The sequence below is a fragment of the Populus alba genome, chromosome 12, assembly GCF_005239225.2.
Source record: "Populus alba chromosome 12, ASM523922v2, whole genome shotgun sequence".
NCBI classification, from domain to species: domain Eukaryota; kingdom Viridiplantae; phylum Streptophyta; class Magnoliopsida; order Malpighiales; family Salicaceae; genus Populus; species Populus alba.
The window spans coordinates 4260955-4280757 of NC_133295.1; the positions used below are offsets into that span (position 1 = coordinate 4260955).

At 34.5% G+C, this 19803-nt stretch overlaps 2 protein-coding genes across 2 annotated transcripts; one reads left to right on the top strand and one right to left on the bottom strand.

Moving 5' to 3' along the window:
- Positions 1–6623: 6623 nt before the first annotated feature.
- On the bottom strand, positions 6624–10673 carry LOC118044301 (NF-X1-type zinc finger protein NFXL1). Its single transcript, XM_035052543.2, has one exon. The coding sequence runs from the start codon at positions 10369–10371 to the stop codon at positions 7051–7053; it is 3321 nt and encodes a 1106-aa protein (XP_034908434.1). The 5' UTR covers positions 10372–10673; the 3' UTR covers positions 6624–7050.
- Positions 10674–11717: 1044 nt separating this feature from the next.
- LOC118044300 (long chain base biosynthesis protein 1) lies at positions 11718–17820 on the top strand. Its single transcript, XM_035052542.2, has 13 exons — positions 11718–11869; positions 12104–12340; positions 12454–12548; positions 13189–13280; positions 13521–13614; positions 13711–13783; positions 13872–14004; positions 14498–14672; positions 15753–15893; positions 15967–16062; positions 16222–16363; positions 17081–17208; positions 17305–17820. Exons 2-13 carry the CDS (start codon positions 12226–12228, stop codon positions 17476–17478), a joined length of 1458 nt encoding a protein of 485 aa, XP_034908433.1. The 5' UTR covers positions 11718–11869; positions 12104–12225; the 3' UTR covers positions 17479–17820.
- The last annotated feature ends 1983 nt before the right edge of the window (positions 17821–19803 follow it).

Here is a 19803-nt window from a genome sequence, read left to right on the forward strand (position 1 = left end):
TCTATTTTCTTTTCATATCGAGAGTGGGTGCATGTCAAAATGGAGAAAATTGTAGAAAAACAAGGGTCAAAACTGGGGTATGACATAAATAGTGATTTTTTTTTTTTTTTCAGTTCAATTTTGTTCTATTTTTCTCAATTTCATATTCATATATTTTTTTTTATAATCAACGAAGTTATTTTTGAATTAACCAAGTTAATTAGATCATGTTGGAATAACTCTCACATAATTTAGTTTCAAACCCATACGAGATAAACAGTCAAGTTAAAAAAGGTTTTTTTTGTCAAATTTATTCTTTTCTCATTAAATTTTCCTTGGATTTTTTCACTCGTCGACTAGATTTTCTTTGGACCAGTCAAGTCGGGGCAACTCCCATGTTTTTTTAATTTTAAACCCAAGCTAGGCAAGAAGTTATGACTGGAGGTTTTTTATATCACTTTCATTATTATTTTTTTCTCAATTTTATCTTTATAATTTTTTTATTAGTTGGTTGGGTTATCTTGACCTACCAAGTCAACTAAGTAATTTCAAGCCAATTTTACTTTGTTTAATTTTAAACCAGAGCTAAATATATTTTTGTTATGCTCTTGTAAACTAGTATATTGTATTAGATATGTTCATATGTTCACTTTCTAGCAAAAGGGAACAATATTAACTAGCCTTAGTGCTCACGCTTTGCTGAGAGGGAAAATAATTGTTTTGTACAAAAAAAGATATTCAACTATTGAAATAGTAAGAAAAGAAAATTAAAAAGTGGTCATGATAAATGTGTAGAAACACTATTTAGGGCTAAGCCAACACGGGACACTACGCCAAACCCGCAGTCCAGCTTGCATGACTGAAATAACCTAATAAAAAATAAAGATAATTATAAAAGCCTTGAAAAAATATATTAACTTTCTGAACCTATAATCTGATTCATTAGACTTGAAGCATCCAATCTAGAAAAACCTTGAAGTCTAATTTTTAATAAAATAATATATTAAATAATAAAATTTTAAAAAATAACAATTCAAATAATGGGGGATCAAAATCACCATTACTACTAATATTAATAAGTAATGTCATTACTATTATCATTATTAACATTATTATTATTTCTATCATTATTATTGTTATTATTATTACCAACATCACTATCATTGTTATTGTTATTGCTAGTATTATTATTATTAGTAATAATAGTAGCAGTTTTATTAGTATTATTACTATCTTAAAAAAATTATTATTATTATCATCACTATTATCATTATTATTATTATTATTATTATTATATCATCATCAACACTACTACTATTAGTGTTTTTATTATCATCGTTGTTCTTATTCCTTTCTCCCATTATTATTATTAATACTATTATTATTACTGCTAATACCATTATTATTAATATCATAACTATCATTTATTATTATTACTATTATTACCACAACTATTATAATCATAACAAACTATTATTACCACTACTATTACAATTATTATCATCACTATTAGTATTATTATCATCATTGTTGTTGTTGTTGTTATTGTTGAAAAAATAAAAGTCGTTAACTTGATTTGAAGGATAGAATTTAAAATATAATAACTTTGATAAAATAGCCAAGAAAAACAATAAAAAATCATAAAAAAGATGGACCAAATTGGAATCATTATTATCATTCGAAAAACAAAAACTATAAAGGATAAAATTTAAAGTCATAAAAACTTTGACAAAAAAACAAAGGACAAAAATTATAAATTAAAAATAGAAGGACTGAATCAATAAACATTATTTATACAAATTAAAAGGCAGGGGTTAAATTGAAAAACAAAAAAACTTTAATAAAAGCAAAAATGAAAAAAATACAAAAAACAAAACTAAAAAGACCGAATCTAAAATACCAATAATAATGAGGACCATAATGTATTTATCAGGTTAAGAGAGAGAAACGAGAGGGGGGAAGGGTCACAATTGATAAACTGACAACATCTAGACACCATGTGTCACCCTAAATGGAAAAAGAGATGGTGAGGAATAACATGAGACGGTTGGAGCTCATTTTTAAACACCTAGAGTTATCATATACATGTCACTTGATGTATGCTAGCACTTCCAACACACTAGCAGTTTTTTCAAATTAAAAATATTATTTTAATGATCAATTATGTGACCAAACTAACAATTAACAAAAAAATTGTAGTTGAAAGACCATAATACCCCTGACCCTAATGAATTAGATTTCTTGGATCTAAGATACATGTGTAATCCAATTATGTATAAAAAAAATATCAAAATGCCCCTACCTAGAACCCTTTATTTTTTTACACTTAGGGGTATTTTAGTTATTTTACTATTCATAAATATATTGAATCAGCCAAAATGCCCTAAAAAAAATCTAGAATGCCAAAGGAATTGTATAAAAAACAAAAACACCCTTGATTTAAAGACAAGCAAAATTTCATATGAAGGACAAAAAAATCACCACATTATAATAGTAAAAAAAAAAAATTAAGGGGATATAGTGAATCACCCATCAATTTTAGTATATTTATTGTAAATTTATATCTCTATTTGGCATGATATGGCACTGTAGCCAAAAAATAAAGATTGATTGAGAATAAAAAAAACATGAAGAAAGAAGAATCGAAGATGTTAATGTCAAGAACCATAAAATAATATCCTTTGATATTTATTTCACTCATTCATTCTAGAAATACATACATATAAGTCTTGATGGAACAAGATTTATTGATATATTTTTTTAATATTTTATAGAAAGATGTTTATTTTTTTGCACAAGCCCATAATGATCTTCAAGAATAGTCATGGATCTAATTATCAGGCCTGTATCAAGCACCCTTTGGGCTTGGGTAACATGCTCAAGCCTAAGAGTTAAGCATGTGCTTAGTACCTTGTGGGTTTAGGCTACGTATCCGAGCCCATGTGTTGAGCAAGCGCCCAACACCCTATAAGCTCAAACTGGGCAATCGAGCCCGGCGTTTAGGTGTGTGCTTGACCTTCATGAGCCCTAGTTTTGATTTTGATTCCAATAACATGGCATAACGTTTATAGGCCAACAAGTGTCTCAAGCATAATTATTTTTTTCCTCATTGGCATAAGGGATATATTTCCTCGTTAATGCATGTGTAATATATATCTTTTCTTATTAATACATATGTAAATAATTTTTATCTCTCATTAATATTATCAAGATAAAATATTTCTTCAACCTCTCAACTCAAGGGAAAAAAAAGAAGTTCATAGGCTATAAATATTTTCTAGATAAAAGATTTAGGATTTTATATTAAAAAACACATCTATATTCAATATATGAACAACATTGTTCTTAGAATTTAATGCTCTCTACCAGAATTATTATTCTTTTTCTTTGTAAGATTATTTATAAGATTATTTACTTTACAATATATGGTCCTCAAATCCTCTAAAAAAAACACACAACAAAAGCCATTAAAAATTATTAGGCTCAAATATTAACAAACGAACTTGAGAGCAAATAATAGAGGAATTTATTACAAGATAAAATCCTCAAAACCAATAATATTTATAACAAGTTAAAAACCTTAAAGACTATAAAATCTATAATTACAGGGATATACCAAAAATATTTAAGTTTTATTTCATTACCATCTCACTTGTAAAAAGTTTATTTCAACCTTTTATATAGAAAAAACTATAAAACCCTATTAATATAAAATAGAAAACTAGAAATAGACAAAAACTATTCTTTTTTATTAGAAAAACTTAAAAATCCTAATAATATTGAATGGGAAAAAAATAGAAAAAAAAAAACTAAACTTCCTAAATTTAAAATAAAAAATAAAATAATTAAGAAAAATATTTTTTCCCATAACCTCCTACATCAAAAGGCACCAAAAATAAAAGGCTTCGACTTTTTTTTTTTTTTTTTTTAATTTTCTTGCCGGAATCCAGCGACACCATTAGCACCTACCATAGTCTCCTCTCTGTATTCAAAATAAAACAAAACTAAACAACCTAACTCAACATAACAATCAACGTGCAACCATCCCTCTCACCGAACATCTCCTCCACGTCGTCAACAAACACCATCATCACTTCCGCCATTGACACCATTAACAACCTGACCCAGACCACCAAATCGAGAACCAAAAAAGCCCAAACTTCTCTCGGGCACCATAACAAAATCAACAACTCAATAAACCACCATCTACAATCACCCAACTTCTCTCTCCACTACCATCAACACTGCCACTCCTTCTCTCATCGTGGCCCACACCATCTTAGATTCCTGATGAAAATGACCACACCTGAACAAGCCTCAAAACCACCATTGTCCAGCCATGAATACACTACCAATTCATCCCCTAAAATAAATAATAAATTCCAGCCTTATGAGACACGATATATTGAATGTTAAATTACAGCCTTAGGAGACACGATAATTAATAAAATACCATGCAGCATTGCAAATATATTGAATGTTAAAATATGAATGAATTATAAAATAAATAAAGTTACATTGACCTAACTAACCAAACAACAACTTGATAGACAACCGAATGAACATCTTAGTAGGGTACTGTTAAGGATACCACAAAACACATAAATTCAGATACACAAGTGAAAAACAAACTAGTTAAAAACATTAATAGAAAACAATATTCTATCCTTCAATTTTATTTTTATTTCTCATTTATTTTCTAATAAAATTTTTCGCTCCTCATTTTTTTTCGGTATCCACTCTCACTCATCATTTTTTTTTCACACTTTATTTTTTTTTTTCATTTTCATATGCTTGCTTGAAACCAAAATAAAATATACAAAAATGCTAAATATATATATATATATATATATATATATAAATAGCTAATTTTTGAATTTTTGAAAAAATCCTCATTTTTTTTCGGTATCCACTCTCACTCATTTTTTTTTTCACACTTTTTTTTTTTTTTTTCATTTTCATATGCTTGCTTGAAACCAAAATAAAATATACAAAAATGCTATATATATATATATATATAAATAGCTAATTTTTGAATTTTTGAAAAAATTATAAGAAAAAAAAATGCATTTTTAGAATCTTTGTATTGTTATGAAATATTTTAAAAAACAATTAGAGGTCAAACGAGTTATGACAAGATTTGTAATCATATTAGAGATTGGATAAAAAATATATTGATAAATTGAGCCAATTCCCTAGAAATATTTATAAAAATAACTGATGATTTTTGGCATGCATGCGAATACTCAAATTATTGAATTGAGATAAAATGTTAATTAAAAAAATAATTTTTTTAACTAATTTTAATAGATTATATATGATTACCAAAGAAAGGAATATGATTTTCTGAAAAATATTGCTAAAATGTGATGTAAAAATCCCACATGATTTGAAAAACAAATCCTTTGAGATGAGTTTTTTTTTTTATGCATTCGTTGATAATAGCTTAGTAGTTTTTCATCTAATGCATTACGACACAATCAAGCAGTGCATGTTGCACCATGCACCTTACACCAGAAGTCTAATTGGAGCAAAGCATTAGAAGTTTATACTGGCTACTCGAAGGAACAGCTAATTAAGGTATGTGAAAGGCTAGGGCACATCTCTTCCTGTCAATACTTGGGTAGAGCTAGTTGAGAAATTGCATAAGATGCATGGAAAGTATTCGGTTCCTGCAAGAGACTGAGTTTCCTAGCTTCCTCCTGTTGGTTCCAAGTACCAGCATTTTTATTTCAAATGGGATTTTAGCAGGAGGAAATTGTACTAGTAACAAAATCTCATGCTCATTTTAGAGTGCCTTCGGACCTCTAAACAATTGGAAACTCAATACAGTTCAGTTGAACCAATTGCTTTCTGTTGATCTCGAGATAGTGAAGAACATATATATTCTAGTTGTTTTAACAAGGCTCGATTGCTTCAAGTAGAATTAGATAATCGATCATTACAGCAATTTACACGACTTTCGACTGACTTCTTTTAACATGCTGACGGATTGCAGTTCAGTTAAAATGCAGCAACATCATCACTTGTCACTCAACATGCACAGAATAGATGCCAAATGGAAATAATGAGCAGATAATCAGCTAATCTATATGAAGAATAAGAATTAAATTATCTCGTTTGGAAACAAAACTTAGAAGATGCCTCTTGTTCAGAATCCCAATACAATTAAACGGGATACATTTTATCTCCACACAAAATGGTTCATAAACAATAAAGTTAAAAGAAAACAGACCTCAATAGAATGGGGACACTGTATCACCATGAGAACTCTGCATAGCTGTTGCGATATCAGTATTCCATTTGAAAAAGGGAGCAAGCAGGACGTTCCAAGCACGCAAAAACAGTAGGGATAGAACCAGAGGGGGCTGTGACCTTCTTCATCGTATTTGCCAATAAACCAGAAGATAAATCTCTCTGGCTAGAGAGACATCTAAACAGCAGTAACTCCTGTTTCTTAACAAAAACTTTTAATCCCTGTACAACATAGGGAACTTAACAGATTGACACAAGCATGCCAAAGATCAACAATGGGACAGCATGAAAATAAAATAAAAAAATTGCATGTTCTTGAACATAGGCAAACAAACCGGACCAGACTAACCAAATCAAATCATTTAAAAGAAAACGAAGAAACACCTGTCTTGCCAAAATAGAGCAGATATTTCATTGGAATCAAAAGTAGCGAAATCTCAGTTTTTCTCTGTACACATAGAATGTCTTTCTCAAAAATATATCAACATATCCCGCTGACGAGGCAGCGATGTTTTTTTCCTAGATTCTTAGAAAAAGTTCTACAGCAACAAGTATTCTCCCATACAGCAGAGATGTATGCTCTCTCCAGTCTCCGCCGAAATTAATGGGATTTCAAGTAGAGAGCCGGAAAGAAGAAGAAGAAGAAGAAGAAACACCCACCATCAAGTATCGATAGGGGTGGATGATATAGCTATTCAAAAAAATAACGGGTAAAATACTCCTGCAAACGCCAAAATGTTTAAAGTGAAATAGGTATAGACCAAAAGATACCCTGGAAGCATGTTCAAAAAATCAGATGACTCCACGCGCATGTTCTCAATCATAGGCCTTCTCCCAGTCATCCACCACCTCAGATAAATCTTCTTCACTTGAAACCCCTCCAGGTTGCATTGCAGTTTGCACTGATATATTCGAAGTGCTTACATTTGATTCCAAACCTGAACTGGAAAGAATTTCTGCAACTCGTTTTGCAGGATCCTCGATCCTGACAGGGGCAGCAGATGAACTGACAGCCTTATCGGAGTCCAGTACACTCCATCGGTTAATTGAAGTGGAGATTGGATGTTCTTTCCCTTTCCATGCAGAAGCCTGAACATCTGCAGAACCACCACCAGACCACTCTTCATCACCCCATGAATCTTCCCTCCAACCAGACTCCTGCACTACAGCTTTCTTCCACGAAGTTCCCTTCAGACCTGTGATCGTCCCTTCCTTTGCAGTGCCTGCCGTTCCCCAGGCATTGGTAGCTGGTGATCCCATGGATGCACCGCTATTTTGAGGAACCACCGCAGCTCCATAATATACTGATCCATGATCCAACCTCCTCATAGCGGTTGCTGCTCGAGCAGGATCATTGAATACGGCCAGGGCATTCTTATCATTCAACCAAACTAGTTCGCATTCCCCACCAAACCTAAGGACCAGTGAGCTTATATCCGCCTCCCTCGGCAAATCTAGAAAAGAAACAACAAGCCTGGGATCCATGTCTACGAGAGCATCAAAAACTGGTGGATGGGAGGCACTTAAAGTTGTCGAACCCTTAATGCCAATCACACGAGATGGGGTTTTGGATTTTGGTGTAGCATGGATTACAATAAAACGCTTTGGCTCCCAACCAGAAGAATAAATTGCAAGCTTCCACCTCTCAGCAATTAGCCTAACTGCATCTCTTTTATCCTTCAGCATAGGGCAGAAAACATGAATCTTAAGACCACTTGTGGTTCCTCTGCTCTTGCTAAGAACCAAATATTTGCACCTCTCCTCCACAGCAAGCACCCATTTTGGATCGCGCCTGTACAGATCACCGATCAACTCTATCACGGAAGAATTCTCACCAAAATGAAGAGCTTCCAAATTTGGAGGGTTGATATCAAAAGCATCTGCAAGAACCCTTTTCCGCTCCAACTTGGCACAATCATCATCACACATAAACTTTCTCTGGCCAAGAGGAATCTTCTTTCCAGATGATTCCACTGGTTGAAGAGGTGCTGGCAACTTGTGGAGAATGGAAGCTTCTAAAATAGTATCATTATAACCACCATTGCTCCCTCCAGCATCACAAGGAACAGATGCTGTCATCCTGCCACAAGAGCAAGTAATTGTGACAGGGAACTCACATCTGACATCAGGACAAGGAGCATAAGGATGACAAAGTGCAGTGCAAGTATGCCGGCAATCTCTCCTAGGGGCACCGCATGTCTGCCCACAAGAAGCTCTTGAGCCAGTTTCAGTTCCAGGTGAGGTATCACAAGGCGGTGAATGACAAGTTCTTCCACATGCATGCAAACCACATTGCCTGGTCTTCCCACAGAGTTTGTTGCATCTGATATCCCTTGACCCGCAGGGTATGTTCCCCAGAATCACATGCCCACCAACACACTCTTTAGCTACAGGCACCGAACAAGGTGGACAGTCTCCAAAGTGGCAGCTATGAGAAGCTGGATGGCCACATGGCTGAGGAACTGAGCATGGGAGCTGACATGAAGGAGAAGGCGTGCCGCACGGCAATGGAGGAGGGATGGAAGTTCCCCCACATGCACATGTCAAATCAGTGAAAATTGTTTCAAGACAAGGAGGACAATGGCCACTGTGACACAGTGATTCACAAGAGTGCTGTCCACACCTTAACTTCTTCCCGCAAGCCATTTGACAAAAATGTGGATCCCAATCCCCAGAGAACTGATTGTTCGAGTTGGAAAGAGGGCAGCATCGCTCGCTGCACCTATGCCTTCCACAGTTCTTCTTTCGACCACAAGGCTTATCACACAGGAATTTTTCATTCTCTGAAGTAGTTTTGTAACACTCCACAGTTCGGGAGGTTGATCCGCAGCGGCATTTTTGGGTGACAGAAACCAAACAAGGAGCACAATCCCCTGAATGGCACGCCTCTTTACATTGGTGCATCCCGCAAGGAAGGGATTTGCCACATACTTGTGCACACGTTGGAATTGGATCCAAACAACTATTTCTTTCCTCCTGCAAACTTGTTTTTCCACAATAGCATGACTTGACCCTACCAGGCATAAACTCACAATCCCCGCAATCACCTGGATGACAAGTTTCACCACAAATATGATTTCCACAACCCAGAACCTTTCCACATGCTGAGTTGCAAGAAAAAACACCATCTTCAGCTTTCACTTCTCCCTTCACTGCCATATCCCCACATAGAACAGCCTCCGTGTTCTTCTTGCAGAAACATGAAGCATTAACCAATACCTGACAAGGATTGCAGGGACCAACATGGCAAATATGCTCACATCGATGACGCCAACATTCCAGAAGCTTATCACATCGTTGCCCACAGGTAAGAACGGACTTCCGATCAGCACATCTTGTTGTGATTCTTTTCTTCCCACAAGGACACAGACTTGGTGGAGCAAAGGCCTTACAAGGAGGACATGGCCCAGGGTGACACTGCAAGACACAATTGTGCGGACAAAGACCCTCCCTACTCCCATCAGCACCAGGAACCTCCTTCTCAAGCTGTTTTCCACACGGTTCCCCACATGAATGCGGAGTCAAATACAAATCCGAAGGCGGATCCGTCCTCTTCCCACAAAAGCAAACATACCGAATATCCTTCAACGACGTAAGCTGCACAGATTGACATCCCGGACACCGCCAATTAAAACCTTGATTCTTCTCCGCAATCAAATCAACAGACGTCGGCGCACGAGCCCATTTCTTGATACAATTCAAGTGAAAAATCGAGAAACAACTCGAACAAGACCAAATAGGCGCAGACCTCCGAACCATATCATAACAAATCATACACTCAACCATACTCTTCACAAGCTTCTCCTGAATTTCTTGCGCAAGTTGCGGCAAATTCGGGTCCTTCACTTCCCGAGTCTCCACCCCCCTCTCCTTCCCCCGACCCATTTGAGTTTGACCACCTCTAGGTGCATTCACACCACCCTTATACCTATAATCAGCTACTCCAGTCCCATGGCTAGAATGCCCACCATTTCCATTGTTTCTAGAGCCGAAACTCGAAGGTGGGTTTGGGTTTACATCCCCAGTCGGCGGAAGAGAAGGATTAGATCCTCTGGGAACCCACGTTTGTCGGGTCGGGAATCTGGACCTGCTACCATTACTATTATCTCCCCCGTCATTTCTGGGCTGGAAGCTCATATTCTCTGATATCAACAACAACCCCCCTCCTCCACTACTACTGCCTGTATCCACCACCACCAAATAAACCCTAACTTCTTAAATTTCCCTTTAAAAAGAAGAAATTAAACGGATAAACCCTAGGTGAATTTAGGGGGGAAATCAAAATTAAAGAACTGATTTCAACGGAAGAAATTTGGGAAATAGGGAGAGATTGTAATCGCAGATGATGGAAGGTTTGATCGATTCTTTGAGAGAGAGAGAGAGAGAGAGAGAGAGAAATGGATTCAATTTGTGTAGATAGAGGAAACTGACTCGAGCCACCCGTTTAATCAAATATCTGTGATTGGCTTTTATAGATGCTTGAGGATCGTGTAGCCTGCGGCGGTTCAATACTCGCACGTGTGAGCTTGGGGAATACTCCATCCACCGCATTCAAATTCGATGGATGGACCGATGGAGGAGTTTCCTTGCTGGTTACTTAATGGGCATCTCGCTCTGTAAATGGGCCTGGTAATGGTCCTGGGCCTGGTCCGGCTACATGTGAATTCAGAAAAATAAGATGTGAAGCATGTTATAAGGCTATGGTGATCCTGTCCTGTTAATGGAGGAACTGTCTCTCTCATTAGCCCAGATAAAATAAAATAAAACTAGAAGCCTTTTTGGATTTTTTTTAGAAATTTATTTGTTTTAAAATAATATTAAATTAATATTTTGTAATGTTTTTTATAATTTTAATATATTTTTAAATAAAAAATATTATGTAACCCAATATTAAAAAAAAACTTAGAGCTTGTTTGTATTTTTGTTTTAAAAATATTTTTAGAAAAAATTGAATATTTTTTTGTTTTTTTGTCTTAAATTATTTTTTATTATTTTTTATTTTAATGTATTGATATTAAAAATTAAATTTTAAAAAATATTATTTTAATATATTTTTAAATAAAAAATACTTTTAAAATAATCTTTTTGAATTTTATGATTTTGTTGCCGAGAAGTGAATGGTTTGGGGTTTACATTAAAATACTTTTTTAATAGTGTAATCTTTGAAATTTTGATATTACTATTACAACAATCAATTAAATTACACTACCGGGAATAATACAATTTTTTAAGTTGAGCTATTTTTTATTTTTTTTTTAATGTGCTAATTTATAAACTATTTTTGTCAAGTGTGATGTTTTCAAAAACAGGGTGGAAGTAATTATAATACAATATATTATTTTGAAGAAAACAATGTTATGCTCATTGTTTATTTTTATTTTCAACCTTAAAATTATTATTATTATTCAATTGTGATTGATGGGTGGGTTCGTGGATATTTCGTGTGGTATGATCGATGACTATAGGCATCCAAAGTTGACTCTTCAATCTCAAAATCCCCATTCAAAATAGAAACTGTACAGTGTACACCACAAAAAAAAAAAAAAAAAAAAGGAAGATAGGACTTCAATACTGCCCAAAGAAGCTCAAAATTCACTTTCATCTTGTCTTCTCGTTACAACCTCAATCTATCAAGGTAAGTGAAATACAGAATCATAATTAGAACAGATCGAGAAAAGACTTCTGTTCTCTCCGCTTCTTTCCTTTCTTTTTTATTGATATCTATGGAATAAAACCCACAATTTAAATGATCTAAAGATTTGATCTTTTTGAAGCCTTAATTTGAAAAAGTTTGATTCTTTTCAATTGGGTATTTCTGAATTCTGCTTTCTGTTTTTTTGTTTGCTTCTGTGCCTTGATGTGTTTCCAGAGAAACCAACAGGGCATAACAGCTATCCACAACTTGCATTGCATGGTTGTTTTGTACGAGTAATCATCAGAATTGTGTTTGACTTATTGTTGAAAAGCTTGTGCGATCTGAAATTTCATACAATGGATACAATGGCTTCAAATGTTTTGCAATTACTGGATAGCACTTTGGAGAGGGTGACATCGGCTTTGGATTTTCCATCTGCGAGAGCTGTTGTTTTTGGTGTTCATATTGGAGGTAGATTTTTATCTCTTCCAAAACTGGTGGATGCTGGTAGTTTGACTGTGTCATTGTACCTCGTAATTTTTTAATTAACTTATGTTTATATTGGCTTTTGTTCTTTGTAAAAGGGCATCTTTTTGTGGAGGTTCTTCTTTTAGTGGTCATTCTGTTTCTTCTTTCCCAGAAAAGTTATAAGCATCCTAAGCGGCCCTTAACAAAGAAGGTTAGTGTGGCTTTTGTTTTTGTCTCTTATTGTACCTTAGTTGAAAGAAATTGCCTTCTTTCATTATGTGCCTTGTGTTGTTTAGTAGTTTTGTATCTTGTCAGGATGATAAATCATACATATACATAAAGATAGATGAATACATGTGGAATGTTTGTACATGAGAGTTAGCTATGTTTTTGTTTCTTTTCTCCTTCTTGTGGAGCCACATGCAAATGCATTAGGTTGAAATATCAGATTTTGAGCTTTTGTCCAAGTTTTATGGAAAAGAGTTCCATGTACCTTTATATGCTGAAGTTTTTTGGCTCTGCTTCTAACACGGGAATACAAAACTGTTATTAGATATCAATTCGTCAATATATGTCCTCAATATCCTTGCATATTGCTTGATAGCGCAAAGGGACTTCCATGTTCTATGTATCCTTTTAAACTGCTACATGTAGTGCTTCCACGTTATTTTATTTTATTTTTCCTTAAGACTGATTCTAAGATTTATTGTGACATCATATTGCTTTCCAGATGAAATTGTGCTTTTTACTGGTTTAGCTTGTTGGATATATAAATTATAGTTTTGAGAATCCATTTTGAAGTGTGAAGCTGTGCCAACATAATATTACTGAAAAGTGTGTGTTTTTTGTAGGAAATAGACGAGCTATGTGATGAATGGGTTCCTGAATCCCTTATTCCTCCTATTACAGAGGAGATGCGATATGAGCCACCAGTATTGGAAAGGTGAGCATACTTCTCCTGTCTCTACACCTTTGTTTGATTCTTGTCAAAAGTATCCGTGTTTTCATGTATTATCATACCCTCCCTCTGCTGTATTGAAAAACAATTATTGTCAGTTATTGAATTAATGGCCTCTTGCATCCCCTCGAAGAAGTTGCTACTTTGATGCTCCAACTATGACTTTGCTCTGAAGATATCTGAATCGTTTTCTACAGTAATTTCATGAGCTACTTTTTATTGCAGTGCTGCTGGGCCACATACCATAATCAGTGGCAAAGATGTTGTAAACTTTGCTTCAGCTAATTATCTTGGTCTAACAGGGCACGAGAAACAAATTGTGAGAAAATTTGTTCCACTTTTTCTTACCATTTATGATTATATTTTCCACAAATTAGAAAATGTATAACCAAGTTTTTTTTAAAAAAAAACTCAGGATTCAAGTACCTCGGCCTTGGAAAAATATGGTGTTGGTTCCTGTGGTCCTCGTGGGTTCTATGGAACAATTGGTGAGACTCAATTTAAACAAAACAGGTTGAAGATTATTTCCTTTTTTATCTTAAATGTTTGCCTTCTGACAAGTTTTCTTTTTCTTAGATGTCCACCTTGATTGTGAGACCAGAATAGCCAAGTTTCTGGGAACTCCAGATTCAATTATCTATTCATACGGACTTTCCACTATGTTCAGTACAATTCCATGTTTTTGCAAAAAAGGAGACATAATTGTTGTGTAAGTATGTTAGTCTTAACTGTTAAGATTTGTTTTACCCATGTGGCTGCATCGTAGAAATCAGCTGGTTAACACAAGTAAGTGAACTCCATGAAAATCTTTCATATTTTCTCAAGTTCATTCTTTTCATCTAGTCCGTTCCCTTGAAATGTTAGTGATGTTGGTTTGATTATCATATTAAATGATTATAAACATAATTGGTAATTGCTTTGAGTTCTTATAACTTTAAGAATTTATTAAGCTATGCTAAATGATTTTGACCAGTGATGCTTGTCTAATAGATGACCCAACAATATCTCAGTCTTCTCATCCCTGATTGTGTATTTTTCTTTGATTTGTAATATGCATGTATCTGATTGCAGTAGTTATTTGTGGCATAGTTATCCCAGTATTTTACAATTTTTGGTTCATTAGTGAAACCTTCTGTTAAAATTGTTCATTGGAAGTATAAATATGGCTATATAAAAGTTGTACTTATATTATTTTCCATTAGGGATGAGGGAGTCCATTGGGGAATACAGAATGGCCTGTATCTTTCCAGAAGCACTATTGTGTATTTCAAGCACAATGACATGGAATCTCTACGAAATGCTTTGGAGAAAATTACAATGGAGAACAAGCGGGCCAAGGAGTTGCGACGCTATATTGTAGTTGAAGCTGTGTACCAGGTATCTTGCTCTGCTCTGCATGCATATCAAATACACATATTTGTTAAGCAAAACTTAAAGAAAAACTTGTAAATGCCTGCACCAAAAGATTATTGCCTTTGATCATCACAAGAAAACCAAATCATGTTTTTGGATTTCTTGATTTTACTCAACCCAGTGACAGCCATTGTGTTTTGAATCTCGATATTTACTTTTTTGTTCTGATTGTTATGCTACAAGTGCTCTTCCTGTTCTACTGAGATGTCAGCATCATCATAATATGCATGGATGAAAATGGGATAGCATGACTCTCTGTTTTAGCTACTCAGAACATATTCATGATCACTATTAAGAAAGGTGGAAATGTCCTCGCCAGAATGGCTGAATTGAATTTTCTAGTGAATGATGGTGGAACATTATAAATCATTACTGGGTATATCATACCAAACATTTTTTATGTTGCGCATAGTGATACGTGCCTACGATATATTGAATTAAACCACCCTGATCAAATACTTGGTTTTGGCGGGGCGGCATTAATTATAGTTCAGATTGAGCCTTAATTTCTAATATCTGCCTCACCATGTCAAGAAGCAGTAGATTTACTGTACAGGTCTCTCTCCTGTACGAGGAAGAGTTGGATGGTTGTGGATCATTGGAATCCCATATCATGATATTGCAGCTACTTTGTAGATATAACTCTGACGCTTAAACATGAATTGCAGAGCCTGGGAGTTCCTTTCACTTTGTTCTTCATTTTCATTGAGCAAGAAAGAGGATTGCATGGTTTTGCTTTTTCTTTTTCTTTTCTTCTGGGAGTCTGTGTTTTGAAGCTGACAATGCTAGTATAGACCATATGGGAGAATGCAGTGTTTTCCTCCCTCTTCTGACTTTTTTTTATTCAGTGGACTCGATTGCTGATGCATTTAGTTTCTTGAAAAATGATTATGCTTTGAAAGTTTTAATTTAGTAACTGCATTTATTTCTTGAGGTTACAAGTAGTTATCTATTTGCTCTACCACTGAATTATTTTCCTCATACTTCTAATGAAAATTGAACTTGCTTGACTGGGATATTAATTCTTTTGTTCTGAATCTGTAGAACTCTGGCCAAATAGCCCCTTTAAATGAGATCATCAGATTGAAGGAGAAATATCTCTTCCGTGTTTTGTTGGATGAGAGCAACTCATTTGGTGTGCTTGGCAGGTCTGGGAGAGGTCTTACTGAATACCATGGGGTGCCGGTATGTTTTAAAGATTCATTTCTTCATTGTTACTGGCTCAAACTCTCTGATCTATAGTTGTGTGGTCTTGCAGATTGAGAAGATAGATATTGTTACTGCAGATATGGGCCATGCATTAGCCACTGAAGGAGGATTCTGCACTGGAAGTTCCAGAGTCGTTGATCATCAAGTAAGGAAATATGTGTCTGATAACTTGATCATTTTATTGAATTTGGATTAATTGTCAGCTTCTATAGTATCATTGTATTAGTGAGTAGTAGTGGTAATTATAATTATTACTCTTCCAATTCTAAAGTGTTAATGTTTATTATTTGTTGATCTCTGACAGCGACTTAGCAGTTCTGGATATGTGTTTTCTGCTTCTCTTCCACCATATCTTGCAAGCGCTGCAATTACTGCTATCGATGTTCTGGAGGATAATCCTGCTCTAATAGAAAAATTGAAAGAAAACATTGCCATCTTGTGGAAAGGTTGATTCTGATTGCATTACACTGCTGTCATTCTTATGTCTTCCTTTTGTGTTAATTGATGTGTTACTATTCTTTCTTTCTTTGTTGGACAAATGGCAACAGCACCTTTGTCTTTGTATTCACTTTCTAGTAGTCTATTCTGGCCTCAGAATATTTTTCTCAGGAAAAATTGAGCCATCCGAGTCAGTCCTCATGTAACATGTCAATTACTTCAACCACTGATACAGAGACCAAATATCATATCCCAATTCATCATAATACTATGAGTTGGTGTAAGAATGTGATTAGTTGGAGCACTCTTGGTCATGATCAGGCTGAACTTGGAGTTTGAGAAAAACTGATTATATATTTTGGTCCTGCTTATTTATTGCAACTTCACTTGCTTTTCCTATGGTTGAGTTAGAGGTATTGTCCAGTGTAGACTTGTATAATTGCCGCATATTTCTTTATGATGAATATAAATCATTTGTAATATGAAATTTTTTGGAAGTAAAAGTTAGAAGCTCGTGCTTACAATCTAGGCAGCATATAGGCCACCTGGAGAACCAATCAGGTTCTGTTTTGAGAAATTGTCTAATGCTGGTGTTTGGTTCAAGAATGTTAGGTTTTGTTTGGAGCTAGAGATCATGTTGTCAGAATAACATTTTTTGTCTTACGTTATATGTTATCAGTTTTGCACAAATTTTCCAATTTATAAATTTAATTTGGTGATTGCAGGATTGTCCAACATACAGGGTCTCTCTATAACCAGCAATCCTAAATCGCCTATTGTTTTTCTCAAACTAGAAAAGTCCACAGGTTCTACTAAAGATGACCTTAAACTCCTTGAAGCTATCGCTGATCGGGTAAGGAATGAATGAGTTATATGGTTCCATTATAATTACAGTTAGGTTTTTCCATCTTGCTCTCATCATGTGTCTCCACCGTTGTGAATTTTTCAGGCATTGAAGGAAGACTCTGTATTTGTTGTAACCACAAAGAGATCAACACTTGATAAATGTCGTTTGCCTGTGGGAATCAGATTGTTTGTATCTGCCGCTCATTCAGATTCTGATCTGCTCAAGGCATGTGAATCCTTGAAGAGGATCGCAGCATCGGTGCTGATGAATCAATGATTGAGTGCTGTGCGTCAGGCCGATCCCTCTTTTCTTTTACCTCAACGGCCTTACTGGACTGCATCAGATTTTTCGCGTGGCTTTCATCCATCAAATACTCTTCAGATCCAGGCCAAGGAAGACTTTTAGTGAGAGGGGCTGGTGGATGCTGATAGTTTATGGAAATCTCTTGTGATTATTTCCAGTTATATTTTTGTCTTAGATTTAACAAATCAGCATGATTTTGTCATAGAATTGATTCCACTGTTACCGAGGTTGACAACAATCTGTTGATTACAACACTATCAGATTGTATTTATTGTTCCAAGCAAGGGTTTTAGAATATTAGTGTTATGTGCTCCATTTTTGGTTCCATATTCTTTTATTTCTCATTAATTAATGAGAGCCCATATCCGATGTCGTTGCCACCGTTTATATTCACAGGTCTGGTCCTCGTTTAAACCTGTTATTGCTTGGGTCATCGGAGCTTCTTATGCTTCATTATTATCAGACAAATACCGGTTTCTTCTTTACCTCGAAACCAAGAATGACCCTAGCATGTTAACAGGATATAAAATTAAGTTGGGAAATTTCAGAAAAAGAGAATAAACCATTTCAGTAGAGAACATAGCTTGTCAGTAGTCTGAGGCCCTAACCATTATCGAATTGGTTGAACAAGATACAATAAAATCTTAAACTTGAGGACGGGAACTCGTTTTATTGCACGTCAATATCCTCAAAATCCGGCAGAGGAAATTGAAGGACTGCAGCAATGGCAGAATGCAGCGCCATTTGCTCTCCTGAAACGTGAAAATGAAATTCATCCTTTGTTTTTTCTTTTCCATTCACTTGGATCTCTTCTGTTTCCTTTCGTCGATTTTGTCAGGATTCTCTTTTTCTTCTGAAAAGAGGGAAGAAGAAGCTTTGTATAGCCATGTATTCTTCATGTGCAACCTCCACGTGCTTGGTTCCATAGCATGCTCGAGCAGAATCATTTGAAAGCATACCGGAGAACTCTTTTCAGGGCACGGACCTCTTGTGCTGCTTTGTTGTCTTTAACCATGCTCAGACATTTGGAGCACCAAGAACCTCTTTCGAAGCATGTTTGCTTCCTGAGCTTGTATGCACAAGAACAATGCTGGAATTGTTCTTAATGATCAAGTTCAAAAAGAAAATTTGATTTTTAAAAAAAATTAATTTTAATAACAGTTAAGGTTAACCTAAAAACACTAAATCAAACTAATATTTTAATCGAAAAACCTAGTTAAACAAATTAAACCCTAGAATAAAGGAATCCAAACCTCAAAATATTCATTCATGCATCATTTAGTACAAAAAAAAAAAAAACATGCATATAGCAAATAATATTCACACTTATCATAATCAAAGATACTTAGCACAAACATTAACAAAATAAGCCAAGAAAACAAGTAACATTGAAATTATACGCACCCTAAATTAACACCTAATACTAAGTTAAGTAGCTTAAATTGCAAAAACCGTAGATGGTTTAAAAGATTCTCAATTTGAATTCTAATTGGATTTTTAACTTTGAATTTCTTTGACTTAGACTCTTTATTCATTTTGATTTGGTCCATAACTTTGGTTACTTTTTTATTTTGGTCCTTGATTGTCTAATTTATGCCATTTTTGGCCAATTTTACCTTTTATTCCATTTTCTCTCTTCAATTAGACCCTAATTAAATGAATTGGACTCCAAACTTTGTAATATTTTCCATTTTAATCCTTCTTCGATTGTGACCAATTTCAATTTTTTTAAAAAAATTATCTTCAACTAAACTTTTAATTGCATTCCCATATTATTTTTTAACTAGCTGCAAATTAAATTATGCTTTATTATGATCCAAATTGCACCTCTTTTAAAACCTTTTTTTTTCCTTCAAAGATATTTCTTTGAAAGTGATTGTTTTTTTCCTAAAATTTCTTTTTTTTAAATTGATTTTTTCTGAAAATGATTTTGATGATATTCTTTTTGAAAAGAGGAATTGGAGTATTATAATTGTTCTCTTTTTACAATTCTTACATAACAAAGTATTATGAAAATTGTTTTTCATACTATTTATGTAGTAAACTTGTAAAGAAAAAATGATATATTTTTTCAACAAACTTTAAAAATCAGCATACTTAATAGGTGACTTTGTTGCAGAATTTTGAATTTTTGTCAAACTTAAAGCTGATCAATCTCATTTCTTAAAGGTTTAAATTGGGAGGCGACCAATTTTTTTTTCCTGAAATGATCAAATTAAAAGGTAACCCATCTTTTAAATTTTAAACTAGTCAAATCGAGAGGCGACCTACCTTATAAATCTTGAAATTGCTTAAATT